The following is a 22,903-nucleotide window of genomic DNA, read 5'->3' as shown; positions in this document are numbered from 1 at the left end:
TGCATTTTATTATATAAAAGTAAAACTGCAGTAAAGTTCATTTTTAAAGTAAAGACTCATCAGGAATTCTGGGAAACTAGTTTAAAGTAGAATTGGACTCATGGGTCTTTTTTTTCATTAAATATGAAAAAATTTAGAACATCAGATTAAGAAAAACTAAAATATATACTAAATTGTATTGAAAGAAAGGGAAGGCATTTTGAAAAAGAAACAAATGGAGTATGTCTTCATTTGAATCAAATTCATACTCAGTAAAGTTGCCAACTGCAGTCTGTATCTCAATCCAACGGATTTTTCCATTCCAAGTCAGCATGACCTGTTGCTTTTGTCAAGATTCCCAATAACAGAAAATGAAGAAAGTAATTGATATTTCTAAAATGTTAGCTGTTAATAATGTAACCACAAGAAGACTCAATGAATCTACCAGAGCTGAAGTTAGTCCCTTTTGAGAAAAGTTCCATCCAAGCCAATGTTGATCCTGCTCCTTTAGTTTTTTCGATGAAGATGTATTTCAAGCATTCAGGTTTATCATTCAAGTGTTTGCAAAGAAGAACATTGGATCCTCATCCTGGCACTTCTGACTTTCATCAGTTAGCGCCCTGCCTTTTTCTCCTCTCTTGGAATAAACTTTCAGTAACAATCTAGGGTCAGCAGTGCTTTCTCCCCTCTTTACCACTGTAGGCTTTATTTATTTATTTATTTTCCTTTGGTAGAGGGGGCTATGGGGCAGAACAGAATGATAGGATATTAGAATGGGAAAAGCTGGACTCTAAGTCACTTAATCCACTTTTCTCAATTACAGAGAGGGAAGTTGAGGCCCACAGAAAGAGAGGGGCTTTCCTAGTGTCTTGCGCTCTTAGGAGTGAAAACCAGCCCTAGGTCGTTACAGCCCTGTGCTGTCCGGGAACCACAGCCAGTTTGGCTCTGACTCAGGCTCCTCTGTAACTAGAGAGATTATTCACCTGTTTTCAAGGGCATTGCTGGAAAACAGGCTGAAAGGACCATGAAGTGCACATTGCTCAACACCGATACTTGAAAGCAATCTTAAGTCACCACCTGCATAAATTACTTTCCTAACAACTCTTTGGGATGAAAATTCCTGTGGCTTCCACATTTCAGAAGAGTTTGAGATGTTCTTTCTTCCTTTTCCCTTTTGTGTGTGTGTGCGTGTGTTCTGAATTTGCTCTGGCAGAGAGACTTAACTTGAGCCTTGCTGCAGGGATTTACAGTAATTAAAAAAACTATGCTAATGAGAGAGAAACCTGTCATAAATTTGATCTATTTCCCAAGTCATAACTAGGGAGAACCAACCATCTGAAGGTAGAGCCCTGGCTTGTTTTCCCTCCTGGCTAGGGTCATTGCTAATTGCTGCACTGTTATTAAAACAAAGGGCTGGTCTATAAATGCCCCAGAATGACACAACTCTGCCCAATCAGGACTGCAATCAGACCACCCTGTGTTTTATGAACTCAGTGTCTTGGCAATCCAGAGACATGCCAGTGGGGGCAGAGTTTCTGCTTTGGCTGCTAATTAAACTTTAGAAACCTTTGCTTTGTTGCCGGGCCAATCATCCCCATAATCTGATTGGCCAGAGTTGATGCTATTTGAAATGGGCAAATTTATATTTATTCTGAAAAATGAGCAACAATTCCAAAGAATAAATATTTATTTGAAAGAGCGAAAGTATCTGTCAAGTGAGAAGATTGCCTGAAATAGCTTTATCCAAAAAAAAAAAAAAAAAAAAACCTTTTTCTGAGAGTAGGAAAAAAAATTTATTATGGCTGCCAGATACAATATTATTCATATTTCCAAAGAGAGAATGGAGATATTAATACCTTACCTTAGGAACTGCTGCTAGCCTTTACCCAGCTCCTTAACAGCTGTGATTTGCATCACCCCCAAATGTCCTTCTGAGGGTGAAGGTAGGGCTGTATGTGTTGGTGGCTACCTTTGGAAAGTAGTCTAAAATATTAAGATGCAGGGCTTTGAAACCAGTATTCATGCATCAATTTATTCATCAGATACTTCTAGAGCATCTCCCTCGGAAATTGTTGTGGGAACCAAGCTAACACACACTAGAGAAGCCAGACAGACTAATGTTCTCTGCACAGGTGAACGTGTGCATTCTGGTGAAGCCACCAAAGATTCATGTGTCAGTTCTGCCCCTTGATGTGTGACCTTGGGCACATTACATGTTCCTGCCACGTTTTTTTTTTTAAGTGTAAGGTGGTGTCAGTAGTAGTAGTATTCCTGCAGCATAACGTTTTGTGAGGCTAGATGAGAGTGCACCCACGAAACTGTTACTGCATAGCAAGCACTCATAAACAGCGGCCACTGAGAGTCTTGTCATCATTTTAGTTCAGGACAGTTCTTGTCACATTGGGTCCTCAGCGAACTTCCTCTTCCTTCTGCGAGGGGTGGACCTGTCCGCTGCTATGAAAGTGGACACAACGAATCACTGACCCAGATGGTCCTGGAGACAGGGCTTGTGTTCTACTCTCCCAGCCCCATCCCGGCCTTCGCCTGCCTGCTTTTACTTAAGCGCAGCCGCACAGAATTAGCCCTCGTTCGAAAATAACTCCTGTGCTCATCCTGTTTTGCTTCCCTGGGTGACAGACTCTAACGTTCCTTCCTCTCTCCTTTCAGATTGTTTAGTGTAATTTTGGAACAATTAACCAAAGAAACAGAAGGCGGGAACCACTCTAGCGGCAAATCAGGAGGCTTCGATGTCAAAGCGCTCCGTGCCTTCCGAGTGTTACGACCACTTCGACTCGTGTCAGGAGTGCCCAGTAAGCATTGCTGCCTCCTAGACTCGGCCCTGTGGGTGTCCTCTTCGGGTGGGTCACCGAGTTACGAAACAGGGTGCTGCGAGGTGAATCGCTGCCAACCAGTCATGCCACCCAGCCCGGAGAACGCTTGCTTGTGCTGTCACTTTGGATCCTGGTGACAGCCCCCAAAGGGGGACAGGTGGTGACTGTTGTCACCCTGATTTTGCAGACAGAAGGACCTCTCTGGCCGAGATTAGGTGGTGGTGTGAGATCTTGGGTCCAGGCCCCCCGGTGCCTGACAATGTACTGCCACCATCTCTGGCTGCCCAGGCCCACACTTTGGGTTATGTGGACAGGGTTGGAGGGTTTGGCTCCACTTTTGTCCAAGCGGGACACTGGGAGGCTGGACTCCTGGAAACCCCAATAAGCTCCCTTGCCACTAGGATGATGCCGTCCAGCTCTGGGAAGGGCAATAAGTGCTTTGGCATTGCCGGCCATACTTGCGGCCCCCATACCTGCTTTGAAGGCTGTCATGGGCTCCAAATGATATCAGGGCCCCTCGCTCTGTGTCTAAACACAGAGGAGGCCCTCGGCAAGTGAGGATGTTGTCATTATCTGCTAAGCCCTACGGCCCCAGTCAGGGCTAAGCCCACTTGGCTTCTGGCTCCAGACTCTGGGCTGGGTTGAGTCACACCTGAATTGCAACACCTGCCCTGTCTGCCCTGACTAAGGGCCTCATCTCCTTCCATAAGGAGCACAGGGGTTGTCTCCCTGGGCTCTGCCCCTTGGTCAGACTTCTCATGTTGGGGACTTCAGAGGGCGGGAGTCTTCACACCATTCCAGGGACCGCTGCTTCTGAGGTGGCTGCTTGCTCACAGCAGGAGCCAAGGACATGGGACTGCAGGGTGTGCCTGTTTTTCACAAGTCATAAAGCTGTCGGAAGAACACAGCTCTTTTTTTTTTTTTTCTTTTCTTTTTTTTTTTTTGCTTCTCCAGAAGTTCTTTATGAAATTTTATTAAACCTGTTGGCACTCAAAATGTACCAAAAATCCTCTGGAAAAAAATTAAAAAGGCAATTTCCAAATTTAACATTTTAAAATGTAGGAAGTGGTGTTTTATGTGTACTTGTTTTTCCAGATGGTTCATTTATTTTCATTCAAAAAGATCAGCACAAGTCAAAACCACAGAACTGTCTGGAAGCAATTGAGAAAACTAGAAATACCTTGGAAATGACTGGCTCTGTGAAGTGTAACATGATTAAATGAGAAGCTCAGTGAGCAAACGTGTTCTTTTAGATTTAGTTGTTATAGCTTAATTTAATTTCAGCGTAACCACGACAGAATTCATAAAGTGGTCGAAAGAACACGGCTCTTTTTTTTTTTTTTCTTTTCTTTTTTTTTTTTTGCTTCTCCAGAAGTTCTTTATGAAATTTTATTAAACCTGTTGGCACTCAAAATGTACCAAAAATCCTCTGGAAAAAAATTAAAAAGGCAATTTCCAAATTTAACATTTTAAAATGTAGGAAGTGGTGTTTTATGTGTACTTGTTTTTCCAGATGGTTCATTTATTTTCATTCAAAAAGATCAGCACAAGTCAAAACCACAGAACTGTCTGGAAGCAATTGAGAAAACTAGAAATACCTTGGAAATGACTGGCTCTGTGAAGTGTAACATGATTAAATGAGAAGCTCAGTGAGCAAACGTGTTCTTTTAGATTTAGTTGTTATAGCTTAATTTAATTTCAGCGTAACCACGACAGCTTTTTTCCCCCAAAGAGTGCCTGACAGGACGGGCTGGCTGTGGTATGTGCTGTGCACAGACTTGTGGGGACTGTGGCTTATGCGTGCGAATATCTGGCCAGCAAGATCTCTCGGAACACATAGCGTCCTGTTGACTCTGTTGGCTGGTGAAACTTTTACTGACCGACTAGTGGCCGACTCTCAGCTCCTCTTGAGGATCCATTTCAAACTGCGTTTCTCCCTTTCCCCCAAGAACATCACTGCTTGAAATATGACAGAGACCTGCATCTTTTTATCTCACAGGTCAACAGAGAGGACTGTGGGAGTGGGGGGTATCTCTGTCTTAGGGGAGGACGTTTCAATGCATATTTTAACTGCCTGGGTGGGGACCGTCTGAGCTGCTCATCACACCCAAATGAGCTTTTCGGAGAAGGGATCGGGTTCAGGGTGATGCTGCCTGCCATGCCGGCTAGCAATGGTAGCCTGGTGATTTTTTTTTTCTCTAGAATCAGAAATTGTTAAAAAGACCTGGAGTGTTTGACTATTTATATTTATCTAGGAATTGTCTCATCCCCTCTAAAGGGAATTCCGACTGTCCTACAAGATATAATTTAGTGTGCACGTGTGTATGGGAATAGACATTCGGGAAAAGGTAAATATATGTCAGAAGGTGGTAGTTTAAACATTTGTGGAGTTCTTAACCACCCATATTCAGTTAGCTGATAAATGTTTGTCAGAATCCAAGACCATCAATGTGGGAAAGAACCCTAATAGTCACCTGGTCTGTCTGTATCTTCTTTTTAAGTTTGTTTGTTTATTTCTTCCATGAATGAGGGAGGCAGAGAGACAGCGCCCCCACAGGGTCTTAGCATCTTGATTTCCCCCCTGGCTTCAGCCAGCTAGGGAGCATGGGTACACGCCTGCCCAGCCTGCTCAGGGAGGTCGCTATGTAAGCTGGGGACCTCCACATGGGTCAGCCATGCAGAGCATTGAGTTTACTTCATGTCACCATCCAGCCCCCTGCATCCTGTTAGATGAGGAAACCAAGTCCTGTTAAGAGGTGATTAAGGTGAGGGATCTCTCATGGCCAACTTCGCGGTTCGAGTCCCAGTCCTGGCAGCCACATGTGTGTCCATGCCCAAAATCCAAAGAGAAGATGAGGACAAGGGAGTTGCAGTGTAGCCATCCCCCCTGGGGAGTGATGTCTCATTTTCCCTCCCTCTGTCTCTCTGGTGAGCGCATGTGCCCTATGGCCAAAATCTAAAATAATAATAATAATAATAAAAGGTAGTGGCTGTGCAAGTTCTCACAGCTGGGGGCAGCCAAGCAGGACGCAGCCCGATCTCCTCACTCCTGGCCCCGACTTCCTTTCACTCCACTCTTTACTGCCACTGCTCCCCTCCCCTCTTCCCTGCCACTTCCCTGAGTGCAGTTTGATGACAGTCAAATGACCGAATTCAGAGAAAGTGCATGTGGTCATGTTAAGATACAACTTTATTATCTCGTAAATGTGAGCAGGCTGAAATGTAGTAGTTACGCTAAACATAAAAATATTCATGAAGCGTAGACCTTCTACCCTGGAATTAGAAGGGCTAACTGCTGGGCGATGTTTTTAGATGGCCCATCTGTGTCTCAGAAAAACCAGAACAACAATTTGTCCAAGTAGGTGAGAACAGATGTTTTCTTTTCCCCTCTCTTTATTCCTTTTAAGAGGAAAAAAAAAATTGAAAAATCATCATATTGATTCCCTCCCCCTGCCCAAAGAAACCATTTGAACATTTCACGATCCAAAGACAGCATCTAGGAGTTTCATTGTAATGAAGGTCTTTGAAAGACTGGGTCTCGCTGAGTCTGAAATCCTCTTACCAGTCTTCCCTCCCCGGCTTCTTCCCGTGGGCTGCTTATCATTGGTAACCTTGTTATTACGACAGATATGTATTCTTCTCTTCGCTGGTATATTCTGATGCCTGATTTATTTCACTTGAAAGCATCTCCGCTTCTTATATTCTCTCCTTCTTTGAATATGTATTAGGACAGTGAGATGATATTTTAAAAAGGGGCAGTGTGGCGCAGGAGAGGGATGAGAAAGAGATGAGGAGGAGGGGGAGCCTAAGTCAGAGGTGGTGAACAGACCATGGGCTGCTGAGCAGGGAGTCAGGAAGCCCGAGTCATAGTGCAAGCTCCGGGTGCCTGCCCATCAAGCATCTCTGTCTCTTGTCTCCTCCCACCAACCCTACTCCTGGGTGTTGTCCCACCTTCCTCTTTCTCGTTTCCTTTCCCTTCTTTGGCAGCCTTCCCCAACCGTGGCTCTGTGGATAACTTCTAGGCCTCATGGCCTTCATCTCTCAAGCCCATGACAGGGCAGCTGCAGGACTTTGCCTTAACACGAGGCCTGCCTCCACACTTCGTAAGTCTGAGGTCGCACTCAGCATCCAGCCTCCGCACCTGCAGCCCTCACTCCAGGATGGCCTCCTGCAAGTGCCAGCTTTGGCTCAGGCTCCAGTAATAGGAGTGCTCGATGGTGCTCCTCTTCCCAGCTCTGCCTGACCTACCTGGAGAACTCGGTGTGCATGCTCCTCTCTCTCTTTTAGGTTTTTGCCATAGGGCACGTGTGCTCGAGATAGAGCAGGAAAGTGAGAAATCACCACCCGGCGGGGGGGATTGGCTGTGCCATAATCCCTTCTCCTCTATACTCTTCTCGGGATTTTTGGGCATGTACGCACACGTGGTGTGATTTTTCAAGCCACTGCATCCAGGACTCACACTGCAGTCAGCCATATGGGAGTCTAGGGCCTTAACCACCATACCACCTACTGGCCCCTCTCTCCCTCTCTCTTTTTCTAAACTGACGCTTAATGATTGCACATATTTGTGGGGTGTAGTGTGACTTTTCAGTGTATGAATATACTGTGTAATGACGTGTGTCATCTCCAATATTTATTTGAATGTCCAGAACTTTCAAAGTCCTCATTGAGCTATTTTGCTAAACTATTATCCTTTTCATCTTTTTTTATTTTAATTTGCCAGAGGGCATGTGTGCTTAGTAAGACAGAGACAGAGAGAAAGTGAGAAATTACCCCCATGGGGAATGGTCACACTCCCCCTTCTTCTCTACTTTTCCCTTCTTTGGGAATTGTTTCTCAAGTGGCCAAGTCTACGATTTGAACCACACAGTTGGCCGTTTAAGTCCAACCACTTTAACCACCACACTGCAGGCTGGTCCCTGTTCATCTTTTTTAAGTTGTTGCCTTTGCAGATGGACTGAAGTCTGGCTCTGAAGCCCACTTCAGAACCCTGTACTGGGACCAGCAGATGGCATAATGGTGACCTTGTTTGACTCTCATGTAGCTGACTGCGGTTCAAGTCCTGAACCCAGGTCGGCTTAAAATCATATCAGTTGCATTCGCATGCATGCCCAAGATCCTGAGAGGAGAATGGAGGAGATGAAATAGTGGTGTGGCCAACCCCCCAGGGAGTGATTTCTTGGTTTTTGTCTCCATGTGCCTTATAGCAAGAACCTCTCTTAAAAACAAACAAGCAAACAAACCCAGTGCCTCCTGGCTGCAGCCTACTTATCATTACTGGTATTATTTCCTGCTGTATGAATGGTCAGTCTCACCTACCACCCACCTGCAACCCACGCCGTGCTCACTCACTCCTGTGCTCTTGGTATTCTGTCCTCTCTTCCAGAAGTAGCCTCTCTCCCTACCCGTCTGCAGAAACCCACCCCACTCAGCCCCCAGGGCCTGCCTAGAGGGAAGCTGCTTCAGAATTGCTTTTCTTTACCAAACTCAGAAGCAGTGTCTTCCCTTTCTCTTTAACTTTGATATCGCTTGTATAGCATCTGTGTATTACCTTAGTTATCCATGTTTAATTCTTACGTCTCCTTCTAGAATAGAGCCTGTTTGAGAAGAAGCTCCTTTATGTAACCGTCTTCACATTGCCCAAAGTACTAAACCACATGGTGTTCAGGGATTGTTTTGAATGGATGCACAGATGCATATATAAATGAATGGCTAACGTTGACAGTGACAATCCCCTCTCCGGACCTTAGTTTTTCCATCTGTCAAGTAAGGGATTTGGATTAGATGATCTTCAAGGTTTCTTTTTAGCTCAGCTCACATCCAGGCTTAATATTAATGAAAAGCTCTGACGTGGCGCTCAGAGTTTTAGGACTATGTGTCATAAGGGGAGCAGACATCACTAGGAATTAAATGTACATATCACCGAAGTGTCTCTCTGGCTCACAGACTTCTTTTTCTCTCTCCTAGGTTTACAAGTTGTCCTGAACTCCATTATTAAAGCCATGGTCCCCCTCCTTCACATAGCCCTTTTGGTATTATTTGTAATCATAATCTATGCTATTATAGGATTGGAACTTTTTATTGGAAAAATGCACAAAACATGTTTTTTTGCTGACTCAGGTGAGTAATAAAAATGGTAGCTAACCTAACTTTTTCCATTTTTGGTTTTCCCCAAAACAACTTTTGTAATTTAAGGAAAATCTAAGGCAAAATGGGAGGGGAAAAAAAATGCCAACTATAACTTACAAGTTTACTAAGGCAGTGCTTAGTGTGAATTATGACCAGAAAAAATGAGAATGTAATCTCCTTTTTCCATCCTGACTTCCTATGTAATGTGTCCAACCAAGCAAGATAAGGGGCTTCCAGAACCAGCACGGGAGGAAACCGATAGCGCTGTGGTGTGAGCTTGGGAAAGGTGTGCTGCAGGAGTGACTGCACGTTCCTCCTCTCCGAGGGAGTCTGAAGTGGACCCTGGGCGGTGTGTAGGATTCCGGGATAGCGCAGATGGGGAGTAGAGGCTTCAGGCTCTGGGGTGGGTCCTTGGCTCCCTCCAGCTCGGGCTTCCTGTCATTCCTCTGCGGAATGTGCAGTCTCCTTGCTCTGTTTGCAGATATCGTAGCTGAAGAGGACCCAGCTCCGTGTGCGTTCTCAGGGAATGGACGCCAGTGTACCGGCAACGGCACGGAATGTAGGAGTGGCTGGGCTGGCCCAAACGGAGGCATCACCAACTTCGATAACTTTGCCTTTGCCATGCTCACTGTGTTTCAGTGCATCACCATGGAGGGCTGGACAGATGTGCTGTACTGGGTAAGCAGTCCCAGGAGTTCGTGGCATGTTCTAGGATGAAGACATTGCATTCATTAGGGCCGTGGTAAAGTTGGCAGGAAAAGAAAGCATGAGATGTCAGTTTTTTGGGAAGGGCAGAAGATCCTCTCTTCTGTCACTGGCCTCCCTGACCTCCCCCCCAGAGTCTTAGTTTCAGTTCTAGAAGCTGCTGTAGAATGCTGGCTTCTGACCACTGAGTCTTCCAGTCCTGTAGCTGCCTGGGGACTTGCTTCCTGGTAGTCGACTGGGAGGACAGCCAGGGCTGTCCTGTTCACACTGTAAGAGAGCCAGAAGGTCATGTCCCAGGTGAAAGAGGCTCCTTGACTTCCATGGGCTAAAAGTGACCTTCTATACATAAAGGCAGGTTGCCCTGTTGGACCCTAAAGAAAAGTTGGGGAACATAAATTGGATCCCTTTCATGTTTTCTGTAACTTTAAACCTAACATGAATTTGTCCCTTATTACCTTCTTTGCCTTTGGCATCTTTGGTCTCACTGTAAATCCATCAACCCAAGCCCTTAGCTCCCAGCCTTCTTCCTTTCTCTCTAGAGCTATAGAACTCTGGCAGAAAAGGTAGAGACAGCAAGTCCAGCTCCCAGAGCTGGTCCAGCCATCCAGCTCACCATGAAATAACTGACACTCTTCCAGTAGCTGGGGTTTGATGTCTGTTATTCTCGATAGAGCCACCAAAGGTTGGCTGTAAAGAAACAGCGGCAGTCTTTGGACAGCTGTTTCCCGGGGCTCAGTTTGTGTGGTAGGTAGAATTTCAGGAGCCCATAGAAGTTTAGAGATTGTTTTCCATGGTATTAGAGTTATTGGGCAAAACATCTAACAGATAGATTCTGAGCCAGCACCCAAGTCCAAGTGGGATAAACCAGGATTCCAATAATGAGAGATTGAAAGAAAATTAGTAATAATACACGTCTTCAATCAGCAGCTTCTAGAGCTGCCAATTAAGAAGTAGCTTCTAATTGTTAAGTTTTAAAGGATTTCAGACTACTTCACAACTTCAGAGAACATGACATTTAATCATTATGAATGGGTTTTGTTTCCCTTTACCAATGAACACTGTACTTGCAGGATTGTGTAAGTCCTTCTATATTCATTGTTAGGTCTAATTCAGTGCAAAAAAAGTTATATTTTTATCTTTAGTCTACAACATGTGAGTCTAGTTTGATGAAGTTTAAGCATCACCAACATATTATATCTTGTTTTCCCTCTTCTGTTTCATTTTCTGATTGTTATAGAAGAGTGAGTGAGTGGGTGTGCATGTGTATGTGTATGTGGGGGTGTGAGTATATACATTTGTCATTTATATTCATAAGACAATGCTTTTCATGAAGAAGAAGGGAGATTATATTGGATGAGCCAAGACAATGGCTTGCAAGAAGAACCTCCCTCCCCAAGTTAGGTGAAAGGCTCATTTTTTTACTATTTTCATCTGAATTGCAACTTCTAGCCAGTTGAGTTGACGTATCAGTACCAGTATTTTTAGATGCTTCCAATAAATAGAAAAAAATATTATCCAAATAGCCCCAAATATCTTATCTTTTCCCCAAATAGTACAGAAAACAATATTTTGATTTTTTTTTCAAAAATAAGAAATCTATCATTCCTCTGAGCTTTGTATTTCTTTCTCTTGCCATGGTGAATTGTTAACTACTAATCCAACATGCCTTGACTAATGGGCAATTTTACACTATATGTTATATTTATGCACACCGATTCCCTCCCAGCAATTTTCCTGTTGTCAAATGAAAACTCTGGGAGTGTGTGATTAAAGGAGAGAGAAATCCATGTACTCAGAAACAGGAGTCTCCACTTGCTTTCCAGAGAACTTTGAAGTATAAACTGGGGTGATGTAATTATTATCTTTATTATTAATATGACAATCACATAGTTAATCATTTGACAATATAATTGCATTCTCTATGAATTACATAGCATGTTTCTTCTGATAGAAGAGCTCCAGGAAGTCATGAACATTATCCCGGTCTATATGCTTTCAGAGAAGTCTGAGATCTGTCTTGATAGTAGACTTTTGAGAGACCACTGGACGTTGCCAGGGTCCTACAGTGTTATTGTGGTCCTTGGTCTGTTGAGTCATTGGAAAAGTCATGACACATTTTTTGCATAGAAAAATATATCATGACTTTTCCGATGACTCAACAGAACAGGGGTCTGCAAACTTTTCTGAAAGGCACCAGATTGTAAATATAGTTGGCCTTACAGGTCTCTCCCATGGCCCTTCAATTCTGCCATTATAGTTCTGAAGCAGCTCTAGACAATACATAAACAGGGCTAGCTCTGGTCCAGTGAACTTTATGGACCTTGAAATTTGAATTTCCTATGATTTGTGTGGGTCATCAAATACTTTTTTTTCCTCCCTCCAACCGTTTTTAGCTTGAGGGCCATATAAAAACAGGCAGCAGACTGGAGCTGGCCTGCAGGTCATCCTTTGAGGACCCCTGGTTTAGACTAGAACCCAGGGCTCTTTCCTTGGCTTCTACCCACTTGTCAGGGGTTCATGAATCCTTCTAGAACACTAGGGGGCAGCTAAGTAATGTCTTCAGAGTGTTGTCTAGGCTCTTACCCTCCCAAACACATCAGAATTGTTTTTAATTACCTATTGATTGCATTTATTAACTCTCATAGTGAAGGACAGGAGCCAAGGAACCAAGCCTTCCTAATATCTCATGGGCCATGGAATTCCAACAAATGTGTTCCACAACAGAACACCCTTGCCCGGTACGGCGCCTGGCACAGAACACATGCTCAACAGACGCCAGTGGCTATTATCCTTCAGAGCGCCAAGCCATGGCTCTGTTAGTGTAGATGGGCCGTATTTGGATAACCACTTTTATCCATTGCTAGGTCATAAGCAGAGCATGTTGGGAGATAAAGGAGATTGGATGTAAAGTAACGATTGCAAACACATTCCTCAGTTCTTTAGGCATCTGTGTGTGGTGGATGAAGTCTTGAGGGAAGGTTATTTAGTCAAGTCAGTACGCACAAGCGTATTTATTACTTATTGTTATTAATTCTCGAGAGTGTCTGGCAGATGGCCAGCAGAGGCTCACAAAGGGGAGTACAGGTGGGTCCAGCATGCAGAAAAGACAGGACAGAGCGGTTTGGAAGTGGGGGAGTGGGGCCACTAACCTCTGGTGGAGCTCTTTCATAAGCAAGTTCCATCGATAAAATTACCATTTGGCTCACTCACATGCGTTGCCCACAGAGGCAGTGTGTGCAGCATAGGGGAAGAGTGTTCACATTGGGTAGGCTGGTCATGTGACCCTGAGAGGTCACCAAACCTCTTTGGGCTTTAATTGCCCTGTCTGCAAGACCCAGAATTTAGTCTACATGATTTACTTTTTTCCCCTTCAACTTAGAGGAATTGTGTCTGCCCTTCACTTCAGAGGAAGTGTTTTTAAATGGAGGAGGTTGATTTACAAGTATCGGTTTTAGAAGAGAGCTCTCTGGCTTGATCACATACGGCTTCGTGCTCAGCGCCCTGCACACCTGTGGAGGTGCTAGCTGGGCACTAGCAGCAAGTTCCCATGGCCAGGCTGACTGTCTCCCTCATCCATGGCACCTGGGAGACTGCTCCCTAGGTAATCGGCCACCGGCTTGCCTTTCCGGACCTTTCATGCTTGCTCTGGGGAGCCCCAACCAGTACACCAAGTTTCCAGTAGTGTTTTCCACAGCTAGAAAAAGCAAAAACCTTTAAAATGAGGGAAAACTGAAGTTAAACAGAAAATTACTTTCTGGGTACCAGGTAACACCCATGATGACTTTGATGCACCATTTTTTTTTTTTAAATTCATTGAAGTGCTTCAGTTCATGCTGACCTCCCTGTTATTGCTAAAGACCATGCAGACGAAATCCCTGGCACGGTCTTTCTTTTCATGTGGTTATTCTGGGAACAGCTTGCTGGTGCCGATTTTTTCACTTGTAGATGGTGAGGGCTAAGAAACAGTTGGCTCTGGAAAGGGACCTGCGCAGAAATGCCCTAGTGCAGAGGAAGACTGGTCCCTCGAGCGGAAGTGTGGCCCCTCTTGCCCACCTTCTGGCTCAGAGACTTACTGTTTGACTGCTGACCCCAGCTGTCATTCCAGGTATTCCTTCTGATTTGAGCAGATGCCAGCTTGCCAAATGCTCCTGAGAAATTAAAGGTTTTTTTTGTTTGTTTTTGTTTTTTAACATTTGTAAAGAAAAGTTTCCTTCCCAAGTGGAGAAGACAGGTGTTATGAGAGCCATTCTCTGGAACGCCAGACTGAGGTCCAAGAAGGCCGGGTGGAACAGAAGGCTTGGCCTGCCAGTGTTGCCGGAGCTGGAGAAGAGTCTCCTAAGGGGAGCCCTGGGCTCACTCACTCTTCCCTCACCACTTGTACCTCTGCACTAACAGGAAAACAGGCCCTAGAAGGTCTCTCTGCCGGGACTGACTCCAGGCTGGGCTCTGCCCACCACACCAGGCAGCCCGGTTCTTCTCCACCTGTGTGTTTTTAAATAAATTAAGTGGTGTGGTTGCTTTGGAAGACTTGCCCTCTGTCTTCCTGCTATTTTCCCTCTGTCTTCTTGCTGAAATTAGTTTATCCAGCTTAATTAGATCAACAGTTGCAGCCAAGGCCCTGGCTCATTCATTACTCTAATTGCCAGTGTACGATGTGCAGGCTGATACGAGTTCTATTAAGCACATCAGTTTTCATGTGGCCAAACAGGTGTCTCAGGAGGGATCTGATGCCCTCCCCCTAGACTGCAGCAACAGATGTTAGGTCTTCTTTTATTTATTTTTCAATGTTCTCTTTTCCTTTTTGGCCTCTGCATGAGACAAACATTGTGAAATGCATGAGCCTCGTTCCATAAAGCTCCAACCTGGAGCCAGATGAAGCATGGGGAAGCACAGGCTTGCCACCAAAGGGCTTGCACCCATGAGCCAGGGGGCTGGACCTTCCTGGCATTCTGTAGGGTCAGGCCTGGGATCGTCCGTTTCATCCCTGGTTGGTCCTTGACACCTTCTTCCCGGGATAGGTGTTCTTCCCATTTAACCTGTGCTCCTGGAAAGTTCCATCCAACCGGGATCCTTAAAGCACCTGTTTGTTCCAGCATGAAACTGAAAAACAAAAACAAAAACAAACAAACCATTCCCTGAAGATGTGTCAGCTCTGAAAAACATCCCCTTGTCAGCATTCCTTTAGTTACGCTTATGTTCACTGACGGCAGATAATCCTGATTCAGTGGATTAACTTTCTTTGGATAGGTTGGCTTCCAGTGGAAGGTTATCTTGTGAGTTTGTTAAAAAACAGAGTTTATAGAGTCAAATGTGCAAGTTTGTCTCTATAATTAAGACTTTTCCACCATCACAAATTTGTAAAAGCAAAGCAAAGTACTAACAACTTGGGCAGAGGAGAAAATAGCTTCTACATAAACACTAGCTGTCTTCTACGGAGACCTCTTCTGAAGATCACTTGCTAAAGCAGTTTCCCGTGAGAGCAACACCCCACTGATTTTCCTCCCTGGGGCCAAAACCTGTATTATTTGGCCCGAACGTCTCAACACCCCTGTGTGTGTGCGTGCGTGCGTGGGTGCACATGTGCTAGTGTGTGTGATAAGAATACGTGATGATGTGCATTGGCTACTGTCGTCTCTGATTTGAATCTAAGTAAATGTTTAATTAAATGTATAGAATGCTGTCTCTAATGTGACCCTCTCTCTTTATTAGATTCTCCTATTAACCCACTCCTATGAGTCCATCTTATTTCTTGCAGATGAATGATGCTATGGGATTTGAATTACCCTGGGTGTATTTTGTCAGTCTCGTCATCTTTGGGTCGTTTTTCGTACTAAATCTTGTACTTGGTGTATTGAGCGGGTAAGCTACACCTCTTTCATCTTGAAAGCAGAGTCCTGAGGACAGTTGCCAAGACCACACAGGCTTCTGCTAGACGGGGGCCACCGGGTGGGTGCCAGACTTTTTATGCTTCCCCCGAGAGGCTTGCTTTTCTGCTGAGGCTTCCCAAATCAAGCCGTTTCCTGGAACCTCACCAGGCTTCATGAAAGAAAGTTGCAGAATGATTATCGACCAGAAATTAATCAGCATTGTGGCTTGGAATTTAAATAGTTTTCCATTGCTTGCCTTTTTGTCTGTCCTAAAATGAGATGCATTTATAATTGCTTTATTGGTCTGGATCCATATATGATACCTATTAACTGGTACAAAACAGTAGCTAAATGAATTGCCTTTGGTGAGTCACGTTTGTGGATTTCAGCAGCAGCACCTGTCTTTGTTAGAGGGGAAAAAAATAATGGAAGGCTCTAGGTTCAGACCCTCTCCTAGGAACATGTAACCTTCAGTCAAAGTGCCAAGTGGTCTGGCAGCTGCAACTGGGGCTCTGCTCTTTAATAAACGGTTAACTGATAACTGATCTCCTTACGTTTTTACAGGTAAATGATGCGATAGGATGGGAATGGCCATGGGTGTATTTTGTTAGTCTGATCATCCTTGGCTCATTTTTCGTCCTTAACCTGGTTCTTGGTGTCCTTAGTGGGTAAGCAGTTGGATCCATGTTGCACTCTTCTGCTGCCACGTGTGAGGCAGCTCTGCGTGTCTCTCAGCTGCTCCCCAACAGCCTCTCTGCATGTGTGTGGACGCTCATGTCCCCTCAGTGTGTTGCTTTTGGGTTGAACTGTGATTCTTGCTGCCCGTATCTGTCTGTGAGTTTGCGTGTTTCCAATGCTTGCCCAGCTCTGTTAACTGAATGAAAAGGTTGCCCTGAAGCCGGTGCTGTCAATGTGGGGACGCGAGGAGGTGGACTACAGGTGCGGATTCCTGATGTGGGGACGCGAGGAGGTGGACTACAGGTGCGGATTCCCGATGTGGGGACGCGAGGAGGTGGACTACAAGTGCAGATTCCCGATGTGGGGGACACGAGGAGGTGGACTACAAGTGCAGATTATCGATGTGGGGACGCGAGGAGGTGGACTACAAGTGCAGATTATCGATGTGGGGACGCGAGGAGGTGGACTACAAGTGCAGATTATCGATGTGGGGACGCGAGGAGGTGGACTACAAGTGCAGATTATCGATGTGGGGACGCGAGGAGGTGGACTACAAGTGCAGATTATCGATGTGGGGACGCGAGGAGGTGGACTACAAGTGCAGATTATCGATGTGGGGATGCGAGGAGGTGGACTACAAGTGCAGATTCCTGGCCTTGGTTTCCCCCAGGAAGGTGCCTTTGTCCCTGTGGTTCTGTTTCCATTAGTTCATAGCCTGGCTCCATGAAGTCACCCACAGCGCTTATAACTGCTTTCCTTGGTGTTTCAGATTCTATTGGTCCAGGGAAATAAGCCTCAGCTAGCACACAAACACACCGAACAGTTTGAAATCTTGCTTCCTCAATTTGGGATCCTTTATTAGCTGGGTTTTCAGCTGCTGTCACCTTGAAAATGTCCCTCTAATTCTGTTGTAATCAGAACTGGCAGGATTATTCTTTAGTGTAAATGAGGGTCATCCTTCGCCCATACACTTCCTAGGCCCCTATCCTAGTCCTGGTCGTCCAGTATCCATTTTCGAAATTCGTCCTGTTCACCACCTCGTCTCCAGGGATTGACTCCCCATAAGGAAAGCTCAGCAGAGACTGGCTTGAAAAGGGGACCCCTTGTTGCAGGGCTCGACTCTGCCTTACCTGGGGATATAGTTCCTGAGCCACTGCGGCCAGCTCTGCCTCCTGGCCATGCCACAGTCACCCCAGAAGGCGGGGTACCCTCAAGAACAGGGGTGTGGGCTCCGTGGGCTTTCTCAGAGGTAGCTACACAACCATTGCCAGGAAGGGGGTAGCGTGGCAGGGCACTGGAAGCCCAGGAGGTGCCCACGTCCCCTAGAGGAGCCACTGTCACTGCACCAGGCCCAGACATCCTCGGGAAATCATGTCGACAGGCGTGAATCCCAGAAAGCTTATCACTCTGCAGTCACTTTATCCTGCTCTTTCCGAGGCCATATCTCAGCAAAGTGGCGTCCTCATGGGTGCTGAGGTAGCAAAGAGACGTTTATCGCATTTGTCTAAACACTGCCTTTTCCAGAGCAGAGGCGGACCTCGTTATGTATCCTGGTGAACGTTCCTGCTCTCCTGCTGACCCCGCCCTGCCCATGTCCAGGGGCTATGCACTGTAAACCTTCCTGACTGAGGGTGGTCAGTTTCACCCCATGCATGGTCCTGTAAACCCCCACTGAGAAATGGCTGGGAACTAGTGTCCCCCAGCAAGAGGACCCCTGGGACTGAGTCGGGCTGTGGTGACACACTCCCTCCTGCCCAGCTTCCTTCTGCAGATCAGTGGCTCTTAAGTCTCCTGTCCTTTCTCTTCTCCCGGTGAACCTCTGTGGCCTCAGTTTGGGGTTAGGGTTGTGAGGGTGGTGTTCATGCCCGGAGAGACAGCGCCATGTCTGACTTTCCCACAGCAACAGCCCATACAAGGGTAATGGCAATTCTGCACATTCCTCCGGGCCCGTGTCTCCCAAACCCAACCAAACTGTCGGAAGCTATGGAAACCAGTCATCTGAGCAGTGCTGGTGACATGCCTTATCTTCCAGCTTCCCCAGGCAGGAGCCTTTGCCCAGCATGATGAAGCAGAGGTAGGAGCCAAATCATGAGAGGCTTGGAAAAAATAAAAGAGGAGAAAGGGAAAGCTAGGAGGTGGGGCTCCCCACTGTAATGATGGGCATTAGACATGCAACTCTGGGGGAGGTACCCAAAGCCAGAGAATGGAAGAAAAAAAGAAAATCCAGATAGCAAAACCAGTTTACTGAACACATTTTGGAGGAAAATGATGAATTTGGGGAAAGTGTTATTTTTGCATCAAAACAGAACTAGATTCCTTACAAAGGAGAGTACGAATGAAATGAAGGAGAATTTTTAAAAGCAAATCCAAAACTCACAATTGATTTCTCACTGCTGGTTCTGCTGTGCCTGGATGCCCAGAGGCGTGTACTACCTGTCCACCCCGAAGGCCGCTTCAGAGGGAAGCACCGAGGGATGCTTTGAGTGGAGTAAGAACCTCGCAGTCATGGTGGCTGGCTTGGCCAGCATTTCCCGAGCTCCTGAGTGGCCGGCCCTGGGCCAGGAGCCAGGGTGCCAGGATGTCCGAGACACCAGCGGCAAGCAGTGCTGTGCTCAGGCAGTCACTGTCTAGTGGGAGAGAGGGTTTGGGAGCAGTGCAGTATGGTGAGTGGTAAAGCAAGGGGCTCTGCAAACTGTACCTCAAAAGATACAGGAGGTGTCTGCAGAGGGACACCGCTGAGGGGCTGGCAGGCTGCCACCTCCCCAGGAATTCCCTGCCCATCTCTGCCCAGCTCCTGCCGCCTTACTTCCCCATTTGTATTTGTCGTGACGGCAAATTGAAGCCTTTTTTATTTTAATCTTGAGATTCTTCACACAACCTTTTTAGGGACCAGTAGAGGGATTGTAACCACGGAGGACATCAGTGTTGAAAGGAAGACAGTGTATATCTCATAGCCCCTAAGAGACTGTCAGCCCACCGTGAGTGTAACCCCAAAAGCTCTGAATGAAAAGGCTCCCATTTTAGAAACTTCTGCCAAGACCACGTGGTGCCTTCTCGTGAAGAAACGCTAGAGGATGCTGTGCATCTCTGATCTGTTAACCACTTTGAAATACCTATTCACACTCCTGAGCTCCCCCTTTTTGGTGTGAGCATGCCATCCTGTTATATTAATATTTCAGAACCAACCTTAATCCGTACATTTGATTCGATGGTTATACGTTTCAAAGCACTTTAAGACAGATGACTTTGGAAAATTCTTTGATTTTATAACAGACCCTTTTTTCCGCAAGGTGAGTATGAAGTGTATGAACCGCACGCCCCAGGTAGCCAAGTGTGACACAGGTGAACATTTTTATCTCTGATGATAGTGCTCGGTGGGGGCCGAGTGTCTGCAACTAGGGGTCCAGGTTAATAGCAAGCTGTCGTGGAGGAGATGGTTCCATTATAGTCAGGAATTTTCTATTGTTTTTAAGGTTATTTATTTCTTCTCTAGAGCAGGCATCCCTAACAGGGTCTTTATGCTGCAGACCACCCCCACTCTCACCTGGCATGCTCATGGGCACACACATGTGTACCTGGGTGTTTAGGAAGGTCACAGAGCACAAACCCAGGACCTTTTCCACATGGGTCCAGTTCATATCCACTGCCTGGCCCCGAAAGTGTCTCCTTCAAGTGTATAATGCAAGTATACTATAATATATATGACTCATTTTTTCATGCTGGCTTTTTTTTAGAAGCTTGAGAGTTTTTCACTTTTAAAAGTAACTCAGTTGACTTCTTATCCCCTCTGAGGTTTGCATCAGTTAATGGGCAAATAATAATTATTGAGTGTGCCAGAGCCCCAGGCCTGTTTCTGTAAACTCCCTGCCAGACTCCCAGAGGGAGAATGGTGGTGGCAGTTGTGGGCTGCCTGGTCCTGTGCCTGCTTATCTGCTTCCATACTCACCTGGCACCAGCCATGCCTGGAGCAGTAGTGTCTGAGCTCCTAAGGCAGGGGCACCCCAGGCTCCTGAGATGTGGCTCAGACTCCCAGGTCAGGGACTGGAAGACCTGGTACGATTCTGCCTCAGTCCCATGTTCACTCAGGGACTTTTTTAGTTGCCCTGAGCCTCAGTCTTCTCCTCCCTCAACAGGGATAATCCTGTCTTCTGTCTCCCTCAGAGACTTGTTTTCAAACAGCTAATAAACGTCAAAGTGGTTTGAAAAACATATAAAGGATTGTACTCATTTAACATATCCTTATCTTAAACCCATGGATCTTCCTGGGTAAAGTGGAAACAGTTGAGAGGCCTCCGTGGAAATCTGACATGCAGTGTGTTCTGGATTTCCCAGGAAGTCCAAAAGAGCAACAAGCTTTATATGTACATTAACATCACACTCTCCCTCCCACAGGGTGACTGTGGAGGGTACAGATGTTCTTGGTCAGCTGTAATGTAATGTGCGAATCAAATCGTGGTTATTGAAGTTATATTTGATGATTTTTTTCTTTTTTGCACAAATAGAAGGGAAGGCATTTCTGTAACATAGTGGTTAAGCACCCCAGCTTTGGAGTTGGATACTCTACCTTTTATCAGTTATGAGATTTGGGGCAAATCCCTTGCCTCTGTGAGCCTTACTTTGCTCATCTGTGAGATGGAGCTAGTAACAGTACCAACCTTATGGAGTCCAGTGAGCACTCAGCGACCCAAAGAATGTAGAGTATTTTGTCATTGTCATGCTTCCAGGAGGAGCGTATAAGATGGGATTTGATTTAAAAAAAGGAGTCTAATCAATTCAATCCATTTAAACTAATTAATAAAAATTGACCGAGATAAGCCTATATTTGTAAAAAAAAATCTAAGATCTATTTTTAATGACTTATTATATGCACACGTATTTATGTGATGACATAATCCAGTGTTTACTAAAGGGTGTTACTATTGGATCATCAGAAAAGTCATGGTATATTTTTTCTGTGTTTTTCTATGCAAAAACGCGTCATGACTTTTCTGACAGCCCAATACATAAAGCACTTCCTGAGCCTGCTTTAAAGGATTGATTAAAACCATTTTTATTTTGCCTATAAATTCAAAGCCTGGGTTTTGTCAGCATCTTATGAAAAAAAATATTTAAAACACTTTCTTAAGCAGGCCCCGTATGTGGTTAGGCAATGAATGTCTTTAGTGAACCAGCTTTTCATGACATAAAATGGAATGTAAACCCAGCCGGTGTCTATAAATTCAAAATCATACACCTCTAAATTAATTTGTATTCTTTGTAGCCCAGTGAGTCTCAGATGTACCAAGTCACAGGTATCTGTTTTAAACACTAGGTCAAATTTTATAATAGGACAGGCCTATTTATTCAACCTCAGAAGTTTTCAGAGAACATGGGTGAAGTGAAGCACTGTAGGAAAGCGGGGATGACTTCCCAGCCAGTTCTTTCTGAATCTCACTTTCTGCACCCTGTTCTGGGTGTACTTGATACCAGGCACCTAGGCAAAGACTCGTGCATGGCTGCTTTTATGAACCTTTATTTCCTGAAGCAGAGGTGTACGGCGTACGGAGGGAAGAGAAGGGAGAGGGAGACGGCGTGGCGGTACTGTGGCTGGTTGCCTCAGAGCTGTGTAGAATGGAGTCAGGGGCACCATCGTTGGTATCCTGGTCTGTTCAAATTTCCATCATTCTCAGCCTGGAATCTCTGATTTCTTCTCCTCAAATGTTGGCTCAGGAGGTGAAACATACTAGTACGTGCTGGTTGTATCACTTGTGAATATTTTCTTTTTTAAAAAAAGAATTATTTTTATTATTTTAACTTTATTTAAATTTGACGAGAGAGGGACAGAGAGAGAGGAAGTGAGAAAGCAAGTCCAGGACTTGAACTGCAGATGGCCATGTGGGAGTCCAGCACCCTTAACCACCACACCACCTGCTGGACCCACTTGTGAATATTTTCTAAGTGGAGACACACTCTCTGAGAATAGACATTCTTATCATTTTTTTCTAATTGAAAAAAAGAATTATTTAATTTTATTTACTATCATTATTACTTTTAGTTTGCTATAGGGTATGAACTCACCAAAGAGAGACAGAAAGTGAGAAAGCAAGCTGCCAGGTCTGGGATTCAAACCACAGTCAATCATATGGGAGTCCAATGCCTTAACTACTACACTACCTGCTGGTCCCATTTTTATAAATTTTTCATGATCAAGATTAAGTTTTTCTTTTATTTAACAGCTTGTCAGCATCTACTGATAGAAAATGAAGAACAGAATTTCCATACACACATACACACCCACGCCTCTGATATGTCTGCATTTTAAAAGAATCATCAAATTTCTTAAAAATTGAAGGTCTGATGTTGAAAGTATGGGATAACTAGGCTATCAGTGTGATTCATTACCACTGTATTACAGAATAAAACTACTTAGTTGATGGATTAATTCCATATCTGGGTGAACAGAACTTCTGGCAGATGGGTAATAAAGCATATAGAAGTCTAGTTGAAGAAGGACAAGGGAGAACTTTTTTTTTTTTGGAGATAGTTCTTCTGATTAAAAGAAAAAGAGAAAACAATTTCCTGTGTGATTAGTGATGCTCACGCTGCCAGAATGCCAAGGCCACCTTTAGCGCTCACTGTGCAGGTACTTCTGCGTTTGTCTCTGCTTGGCGAGGTTTGAATTGGGAAGGATTTTTCTAGATTGTTGGATGTCTCTTGAATTTTGAAGTGATGTTG

At 45.1% G+C, this 22,903-nt stretch overlaps 1 protein-coding gene across 3 annotated transcripts in view; it reads left to right on the top strand.

The window, feature by feature from the left end:
• Positions 1 to 22,903, top strand: part of CACNA1D (calcium voltage-gated channel subunit alpha1 D) — a 342,768-nt gene that overhangs the window by 183,559 nt on the left and 136,306 nt on the right. For 2 of the 3 annotated variants that reach the window (XM_006169292.3, XM_027768611.1), the window contains exons 5-8: positions 2,647 to 2,789; positions 8,778 to 8,930; positions 9,421 to 9,617; positions 16,076 to 16,179. In XM_006169292.3, the coding sequence (XP_006169354.1) occupies positions 2,647 to 2,789; positions 8,778 to 8,930; positions 9,421 to 9,617; positions 16,076 to 16,179 (597 nt within the window). Of the gene's footprint in view, positions 1 to 2,646; positions 2,790 to 8,777; positions 8,931 to 9,420; positions 9,618 to 15,399; positions 15,504 to 16,075; positions 16,180 to 22,903 lie in introns of all 3 variants that reach the window. The other variant, XM_006169293.3, reaches the window with a different exon arrangement.

The sequence above is a fragment of the Tupaia chinensis genome, unplaced genomic scaffold, assembly GCF_000334495.1.
Source record: "Tupaia chinensis unplaced genomic scaffold, TupChi_1.0 Scaffold147003_1, whole genome shotgun sequence".
Taxonomy (NCBI): domain Eukaryota; kingdom Metazoa; phylum Chordata; class Mammalia; order Scandentia; family Tupaiidae; genus Tupaia; species Tupaia belangeri.
The sequence above is the reverse complement of the archived record's forward strand: the minus strand, read 5'-3'. Positions and strand labels throughout refer to the sequence as shown.